Here is a 17,735-nt window from a genome sequence, read left to right as displayed (position 1 = left end):
TCAGTGAGTAATATTGCCCAAATTGACTTAGCAGTGCTTGGCTGATTACACAGGAGTGTTTTTATTGTTATTCTCTTGCATGCTCATTTTAAAAACTGCTCATCTATGGATTTTTGTTTACTGGACACCTAGTTATTTTTGAATTAGTGTAGTAGTAGATAGCTCCACTGTTGTTATCTGTTTGCAGGGAGCCTTACCTCATATCGAACATATTTGCACAAAAATAATGTTGCTCAGATTATATTTAAAACTTAACATACTGCATCACAGTGATCACAGAGATCGCTGGTTCCCTCAGACCCAGTAGGCCACAATGCACTGCCATGTAGCACAGGCATAGGACGATGAGCTGAGTGAAGTCAGGTTAATGCTTGGACAAAGAGAGGAAGAGATGTATTCAGGTGTCAGTGCAAAGCTTGTCGGTCCAAGTGCAACTTCTTCAGCCATCATGTGTGTTATACCTCTTTGACTGTCCAATTAGTCATCACCTTTGAGCTACAGGATGCCCAAACCAGTTACAGATCTGGGCTGAAAGGGGCAGCGATCAAGGGTTCATTATTAGCAGATAATGTTATTATTAAAAGGTCCAGTGTGTAACATTTAGGAGGCTTTATTGGCAGAAATGGAATATAATATTGATAGGTATAGTTTTATTAGTGTATGGTGAGAGGTTTTGTTTTATCTACAGATGCTGCGAGATGCCTTCCATGGAGTCTGTCTTGAACCGCCATGTTTCTATAGTAGCCCAGTAGTAGACGGTCCAAGCAAAACACTGGCTCTAAAAAGGGATTTTCACGTTTTTTTACACAATTTGCAGAGCCATAGTTTGACATTCATGCCAGGACGGGTGAAGCGAGGGAGTTGCAATCTTAAATAACAATGCTAGATGCCACTAAATCTACACGCTGGACCTTTAAATTTTAGACATATATGTCTAGAATGTTTGGCTAGATATTACTATTTGGTAAGTTTCCCCAGAACAATCCGGCTGTTGTTTGACATTAAACATGTCCTGGACGATGGAGACGGACCGATATGAGCAGGTGGAACAAACTCTAACAGATACAATTATGACATTCATGTCACAAATACAATCTGTGAGAGGGGAGACTTTTTGAGGGAAAGAGCCTGACGAGGGTCTATAGGTGGAGGAGCAGAGCGTGACCTTCTGATGACCTCCTAGTAGACGCAGCAGAATGGAAAAAAGCAGGACTTACAGGCCTGAAGCAAAATATCTTTCCACAGGGCCATATGAGCACCATCTTATCTGGCAGTTAACATTGCCATTTAATGTAGGCCAGTGAATGGCTGTATAAGAATGTAATTCCCAGGAGACACGGCTGATCCCAAGAGACAGGCAGCTTGATAGTTATGCCACCGCATCAATGAGGTAAGTGTAGAGAGAGCAGCCATCTCTTCACGGCAGAAGCTGAAGCATGACAGCGAACGTTGGCGGCTTTTCTGGGTTAGCTTAGCTGTGCTATAGATACAGCTTGTGAAAGCCCCATCAGAAGCAAATTAACTAAATTAGACCCATTTTCTGCCAGCACTGCAATTTCCACAGAAGGGAGAGACATATGACATATAGACATGTGTTGTATAAATGGAGGAGGACATTGTCATGGAGTTTTTTCCTCTGCACATTATGTGGGCTCCTCATATTGTCAAAATAAAAGGCTGCTATGCTCTTTAATCACTGCCTTTGAAAACAGATTGTAGGGAATGTGTTGAGTCAAGACTTGAAGCGCTCTGAGCAGTTGTACATGCACTCACAGAAGAGCACGTCCTCATACAAATATGAATCAGATTATGCATACGTTAAAAGAAGAGAAACACAAGTCCCGGCTTCTCATGCCTGATGAGCCAAGGCATGAAACATTCAAAGTCATTACACCGCTTCTCTGGTTTATTGCAATTCCTTTCATATGTACCACAGAGTGAGAAAAAGGGTGGTGGAATCAAAGAGCTCTGGCCAGCAACATGGCCAGCAGCAGAGAAAAGGATGAGATAGAAAGATACAAAAAAGAGAGGAAGAGAGAGAGACACAGATGGTGTGTGTGAAAGGCATTATGGGTAATTGGGAGAGAGAATAAACAAGAGGAAGCAGGAAAGGGAGCGGGCAAATAAGGGACAAGAAAGGAAACGTTTAGAACGACCATTGCTTGACAGGAAGTGGAAGCTAACGAGACAAAGGGAAAAAAAGAGGGAGAAATAAAGAGGGTGAGGAGAAACACACAGTGACGACAGAGGAGTGCAGAAAGACAGTGACAGAACTGACGAACAAAGTCCGAAAGGCCCGCAGGACTCTTACACGGAAGCTGACACATGTTCAAATGGACACAACTTCACTGCGTGTTGAGCCCAGCCACCATCTTTTTGTTGTGTGCTGCCAAGTATTGGCCTGTTGTCATTTGTTGGCATTGCTGTGCACACTGTGGAATTTATTGTTTAAAGCACAACCAACTGTAGAAACATGTAATTGTCGATGGAACCACCAAATAGCTGTGCGTTTGCATAAAGATGAACTCGTGTTCAACTCTGTGCTGTCATGAAGTCACTGAGATCTTGCTCTGATCTTCTTTTGTCTCCCAGCTCTCATTTAGAATAAATGACTACTGGCAGATTTGTTTCATGTCCCGAGTCAGCGAACGGTCAGAGAGAAAAACAGATTGGAAAATAAGAAAAATGCAGGGGTGAAAGCATTGTGCAGGACGTCTTTCCATCTCTGAGATGTTTTTGCATCTTTCCGTCCTTTCCATGTTGTCAACTCATCTCTAATGAGTGGCTGGCACTCTGCACTGCACTCCGGGCTACCTTGTATCTCTCTAAAAAGGTCTTCTTCTGTTTCTCCTCCTTTCTTTTATCCGCCTCTGTATCTGCCTCTTAGTCTTTCTAAACTCTTTCTGATTTTATCTTTTTGCCTTCCTAACTTCCTTTCTCTGTTAGTCTACTATCTCCCCATTATTCTTTTTATCTCCCCATTTCGGCGCCGCTCATTTAACATGTTACCGTCTGTGCATTGATAATGAGTCTAGGTGTCCTTGATTGGTTCCCGTCTGAACCAAACCATTTTACGAGTGAGGTGACTTTACAGACTGCCTGAGGGTCCTAAACTAACTTCAGACTGCCATTTAGTGCCCAAGCCTCTAGTGTGTGAGTCTGTGTGTGTCACTGACACCTCCTGTTTCTGTCCTATCACACCATGGGACCACTCATCATTTTAATCACCTGAGCCATGGGAGGGGAAGAACAAATCTATCTTTATTTATTTATTTAAAAAATTAGAGCATGACCAAACCAGTTTTTACCACTTCTGAATATGGAGGATTAGGATTTTTTGTTTTAAAGTCAGTTTTAGGTTCAAGTGGTTGTTAACAATCTTGACCCAGTATAGAGGCCAAACCGTGTAATGACAACGTCACATGATGCACAGCGGCCCAAAAGCACTTTTCCCAACATACTTACACTGTGAAAGGAGCCACTCTAAAGCGGTTGACTGTCACAACTCCCTTGAAATAACTCCTTTCATCAGAATTTGATTTATTCGGTCCAGGAACATCTGGAAAGTCAAGAGCAACGCGATTAAATCATTGTATCCCCAGTCAAGTTAGCAGAGGGCTTAACCTGGCAGTTACTCCTCATAATCGTTCTATTGCACCGAGAGGAAAAAACATAAAACATTGTAGGATTCCACCACTGTATTTTATTCATTCAGTTTCTGCGACCCGAGTTTAATTTTACATTTCATTTACCTGATGCTCTTTGCCTATGAAACTTTCAATAGTCAGTAAAATGCATCAGACAAACTATCAGAATTTAATCTTCCATAAATTATATCACCGAAGGAAATGTATCAAGTTTAAAAACTGAGTGCTTTTTGTTTTCAAACATTGCAAAATATTGCACTGCAATAATGCAATACATATATTATAAGCCATAAAAGCTTCTTTGCACTTAATACAGCTGCTTTAAATAGATGTATTCCCAACCACGGTAAAAACTGGCAGTGAACAAAAATGTTCACAGTTTGCACATTCTGAAATAACTTCATGGACACAGTGGAAAATCACAATTTGACAAAAGTTACACCAATTATAGTAAGTGTTCAATTCAAACCACCAACTGTGGCAGATGAGAAGGGTATGATTAAGAAACCTATTTTTGCTCAATAAATGACTTAAGGTGAGAGGAGAAGTGTTTTCTTTAAATCATTCTTTTGTACATTTATAGTCTCAAGATGCTCTTTAGTCAGAGTTTGTTAAATCATCAAGTTGCACTTCTCCACACACATTCTTCCAACATGGTGCTGTGATGAAAAACTCTTAAAAGAAAAAAAAAAAGGCTATGACACAGGATTCTCCACCATAATATTGTAACTTTGTCTCAGTGTAGCTTAATTGGGCCCAAGTGCGGTCACTTCTTGTCCACAAGTGCCTCATTACCTTCTACAAAACAGCACTTAGAGACATATTTTCCACCATCTAATCCATACTGGTCTAAGGCCTGTGCGTGTGTCATAAAAGAGTGTACAGGGTATTTGTTGTTACATCTGTGTTTTCTCTGCCTCAGCTTGATAGTACTGACTTGCAGATCTGTATGAGGTGCAGCCAGTATTCTCATGTCAAACTAATTTTGAGTTGTGCATAAAGGTTTCATAGTAGTGCATACTGTGAGGGTGGCCCTATTGTGAATAGCTTGTTTCTCTGTCTCAGGCTCTTCTCTCCTAACTGACTTGATCGTGGCCCCACTGTGCACAGCTCCAGCCAATTAAAATACCCAGCAAGGACTTACATGGAGCATTACCAGTCAGCAGACTACTGTCCAAGTTTTAGGGGTTTTAGGGGTGTTGAGCATGTAAAATGGTAATAACTGTATGTCTGCTCTCCTGTTATGGGTGTTAAATGTACCTGTTTCTGCAGCTGACAGAAACTTGACAAAAATTGTGCTGGAAATGATACAACAGCACTTTCCCACAGTGACACTGAGCTGCACTGCGTAGTCCCAAACCTGTTTTGTAATTCTAATGAAATTAATACACAAAAAACAAATCAGGATAAAATCATGGCCTTTCTTTGGTGATTTTATTTAAGAGAACACACATCAGGGGTCCCACATTTCTCCACTTATTTTAATTATGCTTTTGTCCAGAACAGTCAACTAACATCCACTCCCTGGTGAAGTAAATGTCAACAGTCCTCTTCTCTTTACAACGTCAGGAACATATTGTTGGCTTGGTAGTTTCCTTAATGATGCAGAGATCAGTGCTAACAGAAACACTGTATGTATGTGTGTGTGTGTGTGTGTGTGTGTGTGTGTGTGTGTGTGTGTGTGTGTTGCCACAGTGTCGTGCTAATTATTGATAATTTGTTGAGAAAAAAAACTATGGAACGCAAGTTAACGTTGGTCAACATTTGCTCGATGGGAGATTCCATTAGTCTAAGGATTCACAATTTGTATCCACAGCAAAGGTAAAGCTTTGTTATTTTGTTATAGTGTATTCTAAAGTTGCTGTATACTAAAATGAAAGTGAATGTTAAATACAGCGGGGTGACAACATTCGCCTTTGCTTTTTCTGTCATAGTTAGTTTGTGCGTTTTCTCTACATCGCGGTAAGTGGTGCTGATCTGCCCATCTGTTTACAGTAATTCAACTTGAAGTTCACTCACACACACACACACACACACGCACACACACACATACACGCACACACTAATGCAGCTGCTACTATGATAGACAATCTCAGTATGCATTAGTATATACATAAGAATGAAACAAAAGTTGCTGCATACTTGTATATGTACATTCACACAAATGCTCTCACACTCACAGCTATAACACCATCATACAGCTTGTGATGATGAGTTTGGCTTGGGTAGTACGGAAGGGTAGGACACTCAAATACCCCAGCGACAAAAAGGTTCAGTTCATTTGAAAGCACCAACTGGAATAAGAACTCAAACTTCATTGGACTACCCTACAACTTTTTGTTGACCAGACTTTTTATTTCTGTTTCAGACCTAAATGCTTCCTGACACATTGAGTCTGACGGAGCACCAAGAGGCCCGAGCCAAGTATTTGCTTAGCATTGCCAGCAACTGAAAGCCAGGTTATTGCATCTGCACAGCAACAGCTTGAAAGGAGAAAAAAAAACCTCAGGATCAGCAGTACAGCACTAATTAAAATGGGGCATCTACAACGGCTTCATCAATGCGTTTTCCAGTGTTTTTCATTTTGCCTAATTTATCAACCTTGTGGTTAATTAACACAACATAATTTCCTTAAAATATTGTGCATTTTCTTCACATACATGTTCTGATACTACACAAAAAACTACCAGAATTTAAAATTTCAAAGTTCATATCTTGAAATGTTAATAGGCAACACAGCTAGTTAATCAGCTGCAGAGCCTGTGTTGAAGCCTTTTATTATCTATTTATGAATTTCTGCTTTGTCATGCATTCTGTCGCTCTACAGTCTGACATATGCAGGAATGAAGAAATGACAGCAGCGGAGGTGGGAAATAAACAGAATATACAACAGCATATATGATGTTTGTTATTTTAGAGTTCTAACAGAGATGTGAAGGTGATAGAGATGACTGCTGCATCAGGCCCTAAAAGGGAATTTTGTGTAGAAGTTTGGATTTATACTGTTCTTTGCCTGTCTATTGCTCCCTTGAGAATAGTTCCTGTGTGTGTGTGCATGCTAGTGTACTTAAATACGTGTGTGTGTGTGTGTGTGTGTGTGTGTGTGTGTGTGTGTGTGTGTGTGTGTGTGTGTGTGTGTGTGTGTGTGTGTGTGTATGTGTATTTGTATGACTGCGAGCGTCTCTGTGTGAGGTCCCCCCCATGGGCGTCCCCCCATCCTTCAACATCTCACTGTTTGATGTCAGGATCTGACAATTGCTGTCTGTCTCTCCTCATTTTCAGCCAAACGACCAAATCCCACCAGAACCCTGCAAAAGATTGCAAAACCTATTCCTTCAAAAATGAATGAAAGGTTTTCCTTTTTTTTTCTGCCCCCACACAGCCTTGTTGAAGATAATCACCCCAGGGATTGGTAAATTCTGTCAGAATAAAGACGACATGACGTCTGAATCCAGCAGAGGAAGGAAACATTGGTCAGACGTGATCTGCTCCCTGTACGTGTTCTGTTGATCCCTGTGCATTGCTTCTGTAGAGGTTATGAGCTTATGTGTGGGAATATCAAAATGTTTCAATTTCAACTGAAACCAAGAAAGTTTGTATTTTAAAGGTAGTTATAATTAGAATTTGTAGTTTCTTAATCATAACCAAATGTGCTCCTTAAGCTCAACCGAACGTATAAGTTGGTTTAAAGCATTTTTTTCACCTGTTTGTCATGTGATCACTTTCACATAATGCAAATGAATGGTGCAGGAATGTCATATTTACATAATTTGCATCCACACCATGAAATTATTTTCCTAAATCATGAACTGGTATCAGTAATACTGTACAGTATATGTATATGGGTTGTCGCATTAGTGTACAATAATTACTGAGCAATAATTACTGTAATGCAAATTCAGTCAGGCTCACCATTATCTTCGACAGCTTACAATTTTGTCTAATTCCCATACATTTTCTCACAAAAGGGTTAAGTTGAAAGAATGATAGTACATTTTGACAAATCATCACATCTTTCGTGCTTTGGGAACGGTATTCTGCATGGGAGAAAACATGCAACCTGATATGTTTAATTCAGGGCAATTTGTCCCTTGAGGATACATAAAGTCTACTAAATCCCCACCAATGGCTAACATTTACCCAATATAACAGCCACTACATAGTTATGGGGACTATTAAGAAACAATCTACAGTATATAACACAGTGTCAGGCTCACATACTGTACTGTATCATGGCGAATGCAAACAATGTTTAAGTATGTAGTTATATAGGTTTTATAGACACTGACATAAGCTGCAGCTGAATCATCCACTGGCCAGTCAAGGTGCAAATGGACATAAACTGTGTGTTACCCTGAGATGTAATCTTGTGTAGCATTGTCTTTCGGACAGATGTGTGTGTGTGTGTGTGTGAGTTAGTTGCTATGTTTAAATGGTCATGACCCCACAGCTTTGGCCATCTGACCAATTCACTAAGGACTGAGACCTTTGTTTCCCTCCTTCCTGTTCATCCCACTTTCTCTTTCTCTTTGTATCACTCAGTGATTCAATTTTACTCCTCCCCATCTCTGCTCTTTCTCTCTCTAATATTAGCTTTTCTCTTTTCCTCCATCTTTAGTATTTGATGGTTGTGTAAATCCCACCCTCTTCAGTCTGCTAGTAGTCGTTGACGTGGCTCTCACTCTGCACTCCCACACTCTGATTCATTCTTTCTTTGCTGCATTTTTGCCTAGTATGTTCACTCTTGCTGCCTCCTTTCTTTTCCCCTAACTCCTTTTTTCCTCTTTCATCCTCCAATTTTTCTCTTTTACGCTGTTCCCACCCTTTCCGCCCTCCTCTCTCTCAGCATGTCGCTTTTATTCTGCCTCCCTGTCTCTCTCCTCCAACCTCTCCAGATTACTGTAGATTGATGACCAACGGTTACTCCCGGTAAGGATCTGGGCGGTCACTGGTTCTCCACCGGGACCAACAGTCACAGCCATAAATCTGTCTGAGGACAGTGAGCCGCGACACTGTGTGTATGTGTGTGTGTGTGTGTTGTGAGGGGAAGAAATGGATTTGTGAGGCAGGTATATAGATTGTGTATTCTTTATATACTCCTGAGGACCAAACGCAATCACAGGGAGAGAAAAAAATGGAGAATATTACTCAAAGTGAGGCCATTTGCCATTCTTCACTTCTTAAAGGGGGTATTTTGAGGTTAGGCCGCTGGGGTCTTGCTTTGGTCTAAGGTTAGAGAGCGTGTGTGTGTGTGCCTGGGAGGTTGCATGTGAGTGAGAGAGAGATGGTGACTGTGACAGAGAGATAATGTGAATGGGAGGCCTTGAGAGACACAAAGTGTATAGGTGTGTATGAATAGGAGCTTCAGTGACTGAACCTGCAGATTCGTTCAGAACATGCGGCTTTGTCCTTACATCACGACACTGCAGAATTCAGCATTTACCCGAGGTGGACTTTGGCTGTACTGCATACTTCTCTGTTTTACTCTGTACCCACTAATGTAGACCGGGATGTTCATGTCCATGTCTAGTAATGGAAAAACTGCCATAACAGCGGAGAATTTCTTCTGGATGGAGAAGAACAGCGAGTCTTGTACTGATGATCGTAATGATGTACGATACACAAAACACTCAACAGCTCCTAAAACAACATACAGGCATAACTAACGAACAGAAAAACTCAGATTTGTCTTGTTGCAGGGAAGAACAAACATACCAAAACCACAGATGCTGTGAATAATAAGGCATATACACACACTCGCACGCACACACAGTGAGTGGGTTTTGTGGGTAGCAGTGGGGTGGTTGATTCTTCCTCTGTTGGAGGCAGGAGATAACAAGCTGACCATATTTAAGACATCTGGAGAACAGGAGAGGTGGCTCACAGGGAGAAAGAAAGAGAGAGATGTAGAGAAAGAGACAGAGAGAAGAGAAAGGAAGAAAAAAGGAAGAATAAAAACTGTCCATAGTGCCAGGCAAAGGAATGATGAGGCTGACACAGAGAGAGATAGCTGGAGAGAGGATGTAGCCTGTGGTTAGGGCTTTACAACAAGCAGAGAGAGGCAGAGGGAAGCACACATGCACAAACACAGCGCGCACACACACACAACCTTTCCTATTTCTGCAGGGTGCGGCAGAAGCTGTTTGGAGCCAGCAGCCTCTGCATGGTAGCATGACCTATTTCAAAACAATGCTTCCCTCTTTGGTGATGGTAAAGAATCCCTCTCTCCCTCTTCCTTGATTTATCTCTCACATTCTTATTCCGTGTCTCACCATGTCCCTGCGTGTCCCTGTCTCTCGCTGTAACTTTCCCGTTTATAGTTCCATCTCTCTGTCTTTTTGTGTTTTTCCTCCTCTCTTTTGTCTACTCGCTGTGACTCAGAGTCCGTGTTGAGTATTCAGAGGAGGGGAGTGTGACGGACAGCACACAGGCAATGGGGACGAATGAGAGGTAGTGGATATACTAGAAGAGGAGCATGTGAGAACAGGTCGTGGACTTTACAAAAGTACATGGGAGGGAAAGAGAAGCAAGTGACAGCGAGTGGGTGTAGACAGAAGTCTGCATTTGCCATACCCAGAGAGTATAGAAAGACATTTAAGGTGTATTCAACCCAGTAGTTACGAGGAAATGTTGCATGCTTTGGGTGGAAGGTTATGCATTGTAACCCTTGTTATATGAGCACACACTGTACCTTCTAACTAGCTCTATAGGCTTCACTATTGTATTCTGCTCGATTCTGACTACTCTGCAGATCTCACTCTACCACAGAGAGACCCAGCACTCCTCCCAGTCAATTCAGGCTTTTACATCTTATAAAAACTGACCAAGGGAAAAGCAATTAGATGAAAGATTGACTATAGTAGTATCCTAAATACACACTGGTCACAGGAAAATGATATATCTGACAGAAGAGAATAGGACCTGAGGAAGGCTCCTGAGAATTTAGCCAATAATTAAAAAGAAGCTGAGAATCAAAGTTCTGTTCTCGACCTTGTAAACATTTGTTTTAGAAAAAAACATCTGAAGATCAACTTACTAGATTCCCAGTGTAACCATGTAACACCTTTATATTTCTACTGGTACACCCAGAATGGGAAACTGCAGTTGTGTATATCATAAACTAAACTCTAAACCAGCAGCTCCCAAACTTATCCATGCCAAGGCCTTCCAAATAGTATTAGCAAATAACAGAAGTCTTGAAAAACCCATTGACAATAATACTGCAAACATAAATAAACCCATACATTTCCTTACTTTTATTCATTTCTAATCATTATATTAGAGTCAATATTTCTGTTTCCCATTACACACATTGTAAGTTGAGTTTGTGTGTGTGTGTGTGTGTGTGTGTGTGTGTGTGTGTGTGTGTGTGTGTGTGTGTCTGTGTTTGTGTGTCAGTGAGAGCTGCTCATAAGGTCTCAACACGTCAGGTTCAGAAACATGTCCTTTTTTGTGACTTAGCACTAGCTAGCTAGATGCTAGCACGCAGATAGCTAGGAGGTGGAGGAGGATTCATCTGCAATGACTGTTTCTTCCCTGGTAACAATACAAAGTCTCAAAAAAACTAAAACTTTGACAAAAAAGGAAGGCAGTTCCACTTTAGTCAGTCTGTCTGGCAGGAGAGCAGGTTCATGGTGAGCTGTGACTTAATAATTAGAATGATTATATAATCATGAAAATTAAATATATTTATATAAATGTATATATATATATATATATATATATATATATATATATATGCATTTCTTTGGGTGAAAGGTGCATATAAATGCATATATATATATATATATGTTTCTGTTTTTTACTGTGGTATCAAATTGGGTATTGAAATTGTGGAATGTCATTAGTATTCATATTGACTACTACATTTCTGGTACGGTGACACCCCAACTGTGACTGAACACATCTCACTGATGGAGGACCGGAGCTGCTGCTGCTGCTCTCACTACGTAGACTGTGAGATAGGATGGAAAAATCTTGAAAAAAAAACTAAGTTGACCTTGAGTTAAGGTTTTAGTTTCATTCAAGAGAAGGCAAAGTTTAAAACCCTCCCACGGAGATGCTATCTACCACAGTGACCCTGAAAAGAAGCACTAAAGCACACGTGGTGGAGGAGCCCCATCACAAGCCCCAATAGCAAAAACAAATGAGCAGCAGCCATTAGCACATTTCAGAGCAAGCACAGGTCACAAACTGTGCAAAAAAGATGAAAAACTCTGATCTGATGTTCTAGGTATGCTCATTTTAAGTATCTAAGAGTGATGATCAGTAGTTGTGTTGCAGCATAGTGACGTGTTAACGGTAGACCAACAAACACAGTTTTAGTAGCAATATTACTGAAGAATGATTAAGCAGAGGATGATAGCTGTTTGATGACAAGGTCTATAATAATGTGAGTCATGTTGTCATCTAACCTCCAACTAACTTCATTGTAGCTTTTCCCCCCCATCAGAAACCAAACCTATGCCCTTGGTAGAGCTCTCCTCATTAAAGCCCCATCAGCGAGTCACATCATTACCTGTTTATTCCTTTCACTCGTCTCTCTCCTCCCTCTCTTCTGCTCTCTCTGTTAGCCAGCCAGCTGCCACACACTCCAGAGAATATTCCAATTAGAAACAACATACACAGACACACAAATGTGCACTGGTGGATATTCAAATTAAATACAACACACCAGACAAACACACTCAAACGCGAATACACAGGAAGTCGCTGGTGGACATTCTAATTAGCTGAGCAAACATGGCATGGACGCTGCTCAGTCCAACCGGTAAGACAGGACGCCTCAGCACGTCGGATAACACGCACACGCACACACACACACACACACACACACACACACACACACACACACACACACACACCAGATTTACCCATATAAAGCGCATTCAAACACACACAAATGACTTCGGCAGCCAAACATACGCATGAACGCGCCCTAAAGGTGCCACGACCAGCACCTACAGTACATGAGCTCACAAACACAGTTCAATACACACGCAGGTTCTCGGTCGCTCACACACAGTAGCTTAAAGGTTAGAGAAGCTGCCGGCAGTCAGAAGGTCACCTGTTTGAAACCCATGACTGGATTAAAGCCTCTGTCTGGGGGAAAGTGAATAATGTTCTCCTTATTAGGCTATAATTGTGTGAATGTGGTGGAATGAAAAAAGGGTATTGCTTTAAAAGAAAGAAAGAAAAAAAAAAAAAAACTCACTGAGTCACTTAAAACTTCCTGCATCAGTAACTCCCTGGTTTCTTGAAGGTTCTCAACAAAAAAAAATGAGAGTGAGCAAAGGGAAAACACTATGAAACATCCAGCTAGAGTATGATTTCCCTGATGTGTGATTAGACGGGATCACTTTGATGTCAGCTTTTTGCCATGCGACAGAGGCGGGCACCCGCCTTGAAAGGAAAATGGGCTGAGACGCAAGGAAAGGGAGAAATGAAAATTGCCTGACTGACACTCCAAAATAAGGGCGAACTATAAGAGTTATGTAGAAGAGGATGACACAGTTGGACAGAATATTGATATTTGAGATTGTGCAGATGGATTTACATGCACTCTCAAGGACACACTTTGTTTTAGTGCTGTACACTGATTATACAGCTTTGAATTTCTATCTCTACAGTGGAAGTGTGTATTACACATATTATGTTATACTTTAAACCTGTGAATGATACAGTCATATCTTTCTGTTCGCCACATTGCCTTTGTGTCTATTTACTACTTACCTATCTGATGTATGTGCACATTTTCACTATACAAAGGTTTAGCATTGTGATGTACAACCTGTGACATCTACAATCGAAGCCATGCCTCGAATTTCAATGAGTGTATGTGAGCAAGTGTTTTATTGTTAAAACTATCAAGAAATTGAATCACTAAACCACCACAGCTTTAGCAGTAAAAGTAAACACAGTGCTTTATTGCATACTGTGTTGTTATGAATCAGATTAGCTGTTTTAGTGTATGTATGTTCAAGCCTCTTAAACCATCTGACTCTAAACTGATAAGGTAAAAGGACATCTCTTTTAGGCTGTCACACAATCAATCACTTACATTAATGATTATCATTTCCCTAAGGAAGAGGCTCCCAACCTTTTAGCTTACAACCCTTTTAAAATGAAGCGATAGCTACCTGTGACCCCTCATCACAGGTTATGGCCTTAGTGTGAACATAAGCAATGAGCTGTTAAACCAGAAAACGCACAACTTATATATCATAACCTATATTAAACGCAATAAACATACATGTAATTCTGGCTTTTTCCTGTTTCACATGCAATTCTGTGGGGCTTTGGGGTTTTTCCACCTAAGTGTGCCGAATGAGCTTCTCAGGCTGAGAAAAGAAGCTTTTTCACACAAGCTGCCATTCTCTTCCAGAAGCACCTATCTGCCAGTTTCCACCTCAGGAAGCTTCACAGCGGTGACTTGTACATTATAGAGTGGTTTGGTGTGGCTCTCTCACTTAGTTTGGCTGTAATGGACAAAACTATTAAAAGTGACTTTTTTGGGTTAGGGTTAGATATACATATACAGATAATTTACTGTGAATCCATAATGAAACTATCATTCATTAGGTAAAGCCTGAACTCGACAAATTCGTCACACACACACACACACACACACACACACACACACACACACACACACACACACACACACACACACACACACACACACACACACACACACACAGACAGACAGACAGACAGACAGACAGACAGACAGACAGACAGACAGACAGACAGACAAACACACACCTCCACCCTGTGAAAGTTACATCTTACTCTCATCATCCAGCCATCAATAATTGACTAAAGGTAGGAGGAATAAGCTCTACAGTACAACCCTCTAAAAGCCTGGACCAAGGCATGGATCCAGTCAATCAGCCAGAAAGAAAATCCTCTTGTGCTCACGGGGGATTGTCAGGAGATTTTGGACACTAAGCCATTAGTATAGCTACAATTGAAACACATCTATCTCTTGGTGCCAAGAGATGTAGTTTTGATCTCCAAAAAGTTGTCAGACGAGGAGAGAGAAAGCAGACTTTTTGCCATAGCAACACATGCAAATCTATGATTCAAAAAAGTGATTCCAAAACTTAATAATGCTGCAAAATGGTCTAAAGAGAGCTGAGTCATGCTCCCAGAAGGCCCATAAACCACATCATCACAACCCACTTTTCAGTGAATTGTTGTGTTATTTCACACAAATATACCTTTGTATGACACAAGCACGAATACACACACACATAGACCAAATTCACCCTGAAGTAATCTTTCCTGTAGACTGTGATGTCTCAAAAAATAGCTTTAAAACAGGTCATTTACAGGGTAATCCAACAGATAGACGCACAGACTAGCAGACACACACCATGGTCTCATCCTTTCTGCAGACTCAGAAATCCTTAAGATGATGAGGATGAAGTACAGACATCTGCATTATACTCACACTCTCTGTAGACTGTAGTTCACAAAGAAAATGGTAAAAACAGCAGTTAAAGTATGCAGGTTAGGTATAAAGTAGGATTGACACGAAGAAAAACTCCATAAACATAGACACACTTACCCTCTCGGCGGACTGTGACGTGCCGAAGAAGATGGGTATGAACGCCAGCCAGATGATGCAGGTGGTGTACATGGTAAATCCAATGGGCTTGGCCTCGTTGAAGGTCTCAGGCACGCCTCGCGTCTTGATGGCATACACTGTGCACGTCACCATCAGCAGGATGGAGTAACCCAGGGAGCAAATCAGGGAGAGGTCCGAGATGTCGCACTTGAGGACACCGCGCGCCGCCATGGGATCCTGGGTCCGCTGCTCGCCGTAGTCCACGACCGTGTGGGGTGGGTCCACCGCGAACCAGACGAAGACCCCAAGCAGCTGAACGGAGATGAGTGAGAAGGTGATGACAAGCTGGGAGGCCGGAGAGATGAACCTGGGAGGAAGAGGATTACTGATTATGGGGAGGCAGTAAGGGAGCAACACTGCCAGGGGTAGAAGTTGATTTTTTTTTTTTTTTAAGTTCGTATTTGCAGAAAGTGCCTTTTGTATGCATTATGTAATTTCAACAAGATTAGATTTTCTTAAAATGTCTGGCCAATAATGTATTTTACAAATACATTTAGAAAAACTGAGTAATACCTGGCCATCAACCTGAAAACAAGGCTGTTTTTCATAGTATATAAAAGGTCGATTCAAGTTTTCTACTCCACAGTAGTAATATATTCATATATAGCAGCCATACACAGTCCAAGAGTTGAGGGCGAGATCAGGGAAAAGCTAGTGATGAGATTCGAGGCAAGAATGAAAAAGAGGGACAGTGAGGAGCAGTTATAGTAACACGTAGCACTGGAGAGAGGAAATGTGATGATCATCCAGGGTGCCAGGGAGACAAAAATGAGGGCAAATAATACCCCAAAACAAAAGCTGTATTGTCACTCACACCCTTAGTGAGAAAACAACCTGCACCTTCAAGCTCCCGGGCTCAAAGGGAGCTTAGTGCCAGACTACCTGGAGGCACAACACACAGTAGAACCTAAAAAGAGCCTCAAAATCCTCTCTGCAGAAAGTCATTGTATGATAACTGCCCTTACCTCAAAATTGTGTTGCAGGTTTTGTTTAATGTATTTAATTAGCTTGTTTGCCCCCTCATGTATAACAAAAAAAGAGCATCAGTCAAAAACAACTGAAAACTAAATAATGCCCAGTGTTTCCTGGAAAACAAGCAATACATTTAGAAATCTAAATCTTTATATGTATGAGTAACATCTCTACAAGAGTTACTCTTAGAGCTGGGTGGTGCTGAAGGAGAAACAGATGACCATCTGGGTAGCAGGGACAGGAACCTGAGCACTATTAAATACTGCATTAACATTTTAGCCACTTAGTTGATGCTCTTTCCCAGAGTCATTCACATGGAGTGCAAACAGTACAATAGGTGAGTGTGAGTTCATGACTCTCATAAATAATGGATGGGAAATAAATGATGAATAATGATTGCAAGCAGCTTAGTAAGGAAGAAGTGGAGGTAAGGTCTTCCTGTGAATGCACACTAACATCGACCTTCAGTGCCACGACACTCATCGAAATCTACGTGTGCTGAAGACACAGAGGGTGAACAGTGAGTGTGTATAATAACAGACGGTCGTAATCTTCACCTGGGTGCAGTTACAGACTTCTTCCCTTGTTCAAAGATGCGGTGTATCCTGTTGGTCTTGGTGAGTAGCGCGGCATAGCTGAAACACATCCCCAAGCCCAAGAAAATCCTTCTGAACGAACACACTCCCACATCCGGCGTGGCGATCATAAGGAACGTTATGGCGTAGCACAGGAAGATTCCCGTCAGCAGCACGTAGCTCATCTCCCGTCCCGACGCTCGGACGATGGGCGTGTCATTGTACCGGACAAAAGTGACGATGACGAAAGAGGTGGCGATGATCCCCAGCATGGAGATAAAGACGGGGACGACGGCCCAGGGGGAGTGCCACTCCAGCTTGATGATGGGGATGGGAACGCAGCCGGTGCGGTTGGCATCAGGTCGCATCTCGTACGGACACAGCTCACAGGTGAATTCAGATGCCTGGAGAGAGACAGTCCGATGTTATCTGGCGCTACGATATATCAATTCATCAAAACATATTGAGCTGTGCTGGGCAAGTGCATGGAGTGATGTTTAAGCTGATCTTTAGCAAAGAGGAGCTGTCAATTTTCTCAATTATTGCTTCGGGCCTGAGACTTTTTCAATAGGCATGCAAATGATTAATTATGCTTTTGATAACGCAGCATTCTTTTGGCTGTTTGACAGAATTCTGAACATGTTGAGACAGATGGAGGGAACAGAGCCGGATATTGCAAAAAAAGAAGCCAAGTCAAATATAGCTAGGGCCAGCTAGAGGCAAATCTGGGTGAACCAAGTGCAATATTAATAAGCATAAGCACAGTTGAATAAGGTTCTAACTCTTACAGGAAGTGCGGTAAATCTGTTTAAAGCTCCCACATTTAAGAAAATACACTGTAAATCCCCAATGCTTTCATCCAAAAACATCTCAACAGCTGATTCATTCACCAAGCAGTTGAGGCCGAGC

At 41.6% G+C, this 17,735-nt stretch overlaps 1 protein-coding gene across 7 annotated transcripts in view; it reads right to left on the bottom strand.

Annotated features, from left to right (window-relative positions):
* grm8a (glutamate receptor, metabotropic 8a) overlaps positions 1-17,735 on the bottom strand; it is a 444,440-nt gene that overhangs the window by 236,284 nt on the left and 190,421 nt on the right. For all 7 annotated transcript variants that reach the window (XR_007882612.1, XM_051393028.1, XM_051393027.1 and 4 more), the window contains exons 10-11: positions 16,809-17,230; positions 15,220-15,586 (exon numbers count right to left, since the gene is read on the bottom strand). Coding sequence is in view for 6 of the 7 variants with exons in the window: in XM_051393028.1 (XP_051248988.1) it covers positions 15,220-15,586; positions 16,809-17,230 (789 nt within the window). In the remaining variant the exon portion in view is untranslated. The remainder of the gene's footprint in view (positions 1-15,219; positions 15,587-16,808; positions 17,231-17,735) is intronic.

The sequence above is a fragment of the Dicentrarchus labrax genome, unplaced genomic scaffold (assembly GCF_905237075.1).
Source record: "Dicentrarchus labrax unplaced genomic scaffold, dlabrax2021, whole genome shotgun sequence".
Classification (NCBI taxonomy): Eukaryota; Metazoa; Chordata; class Actinopteri; family Moronidae; genus Dicentrarchus; species Dicentrarchus labrax.
Note: the sequence above shows the minus strand (reverse complement) of the source record. Positions and strands in the feature narration are given on the sequence as shown.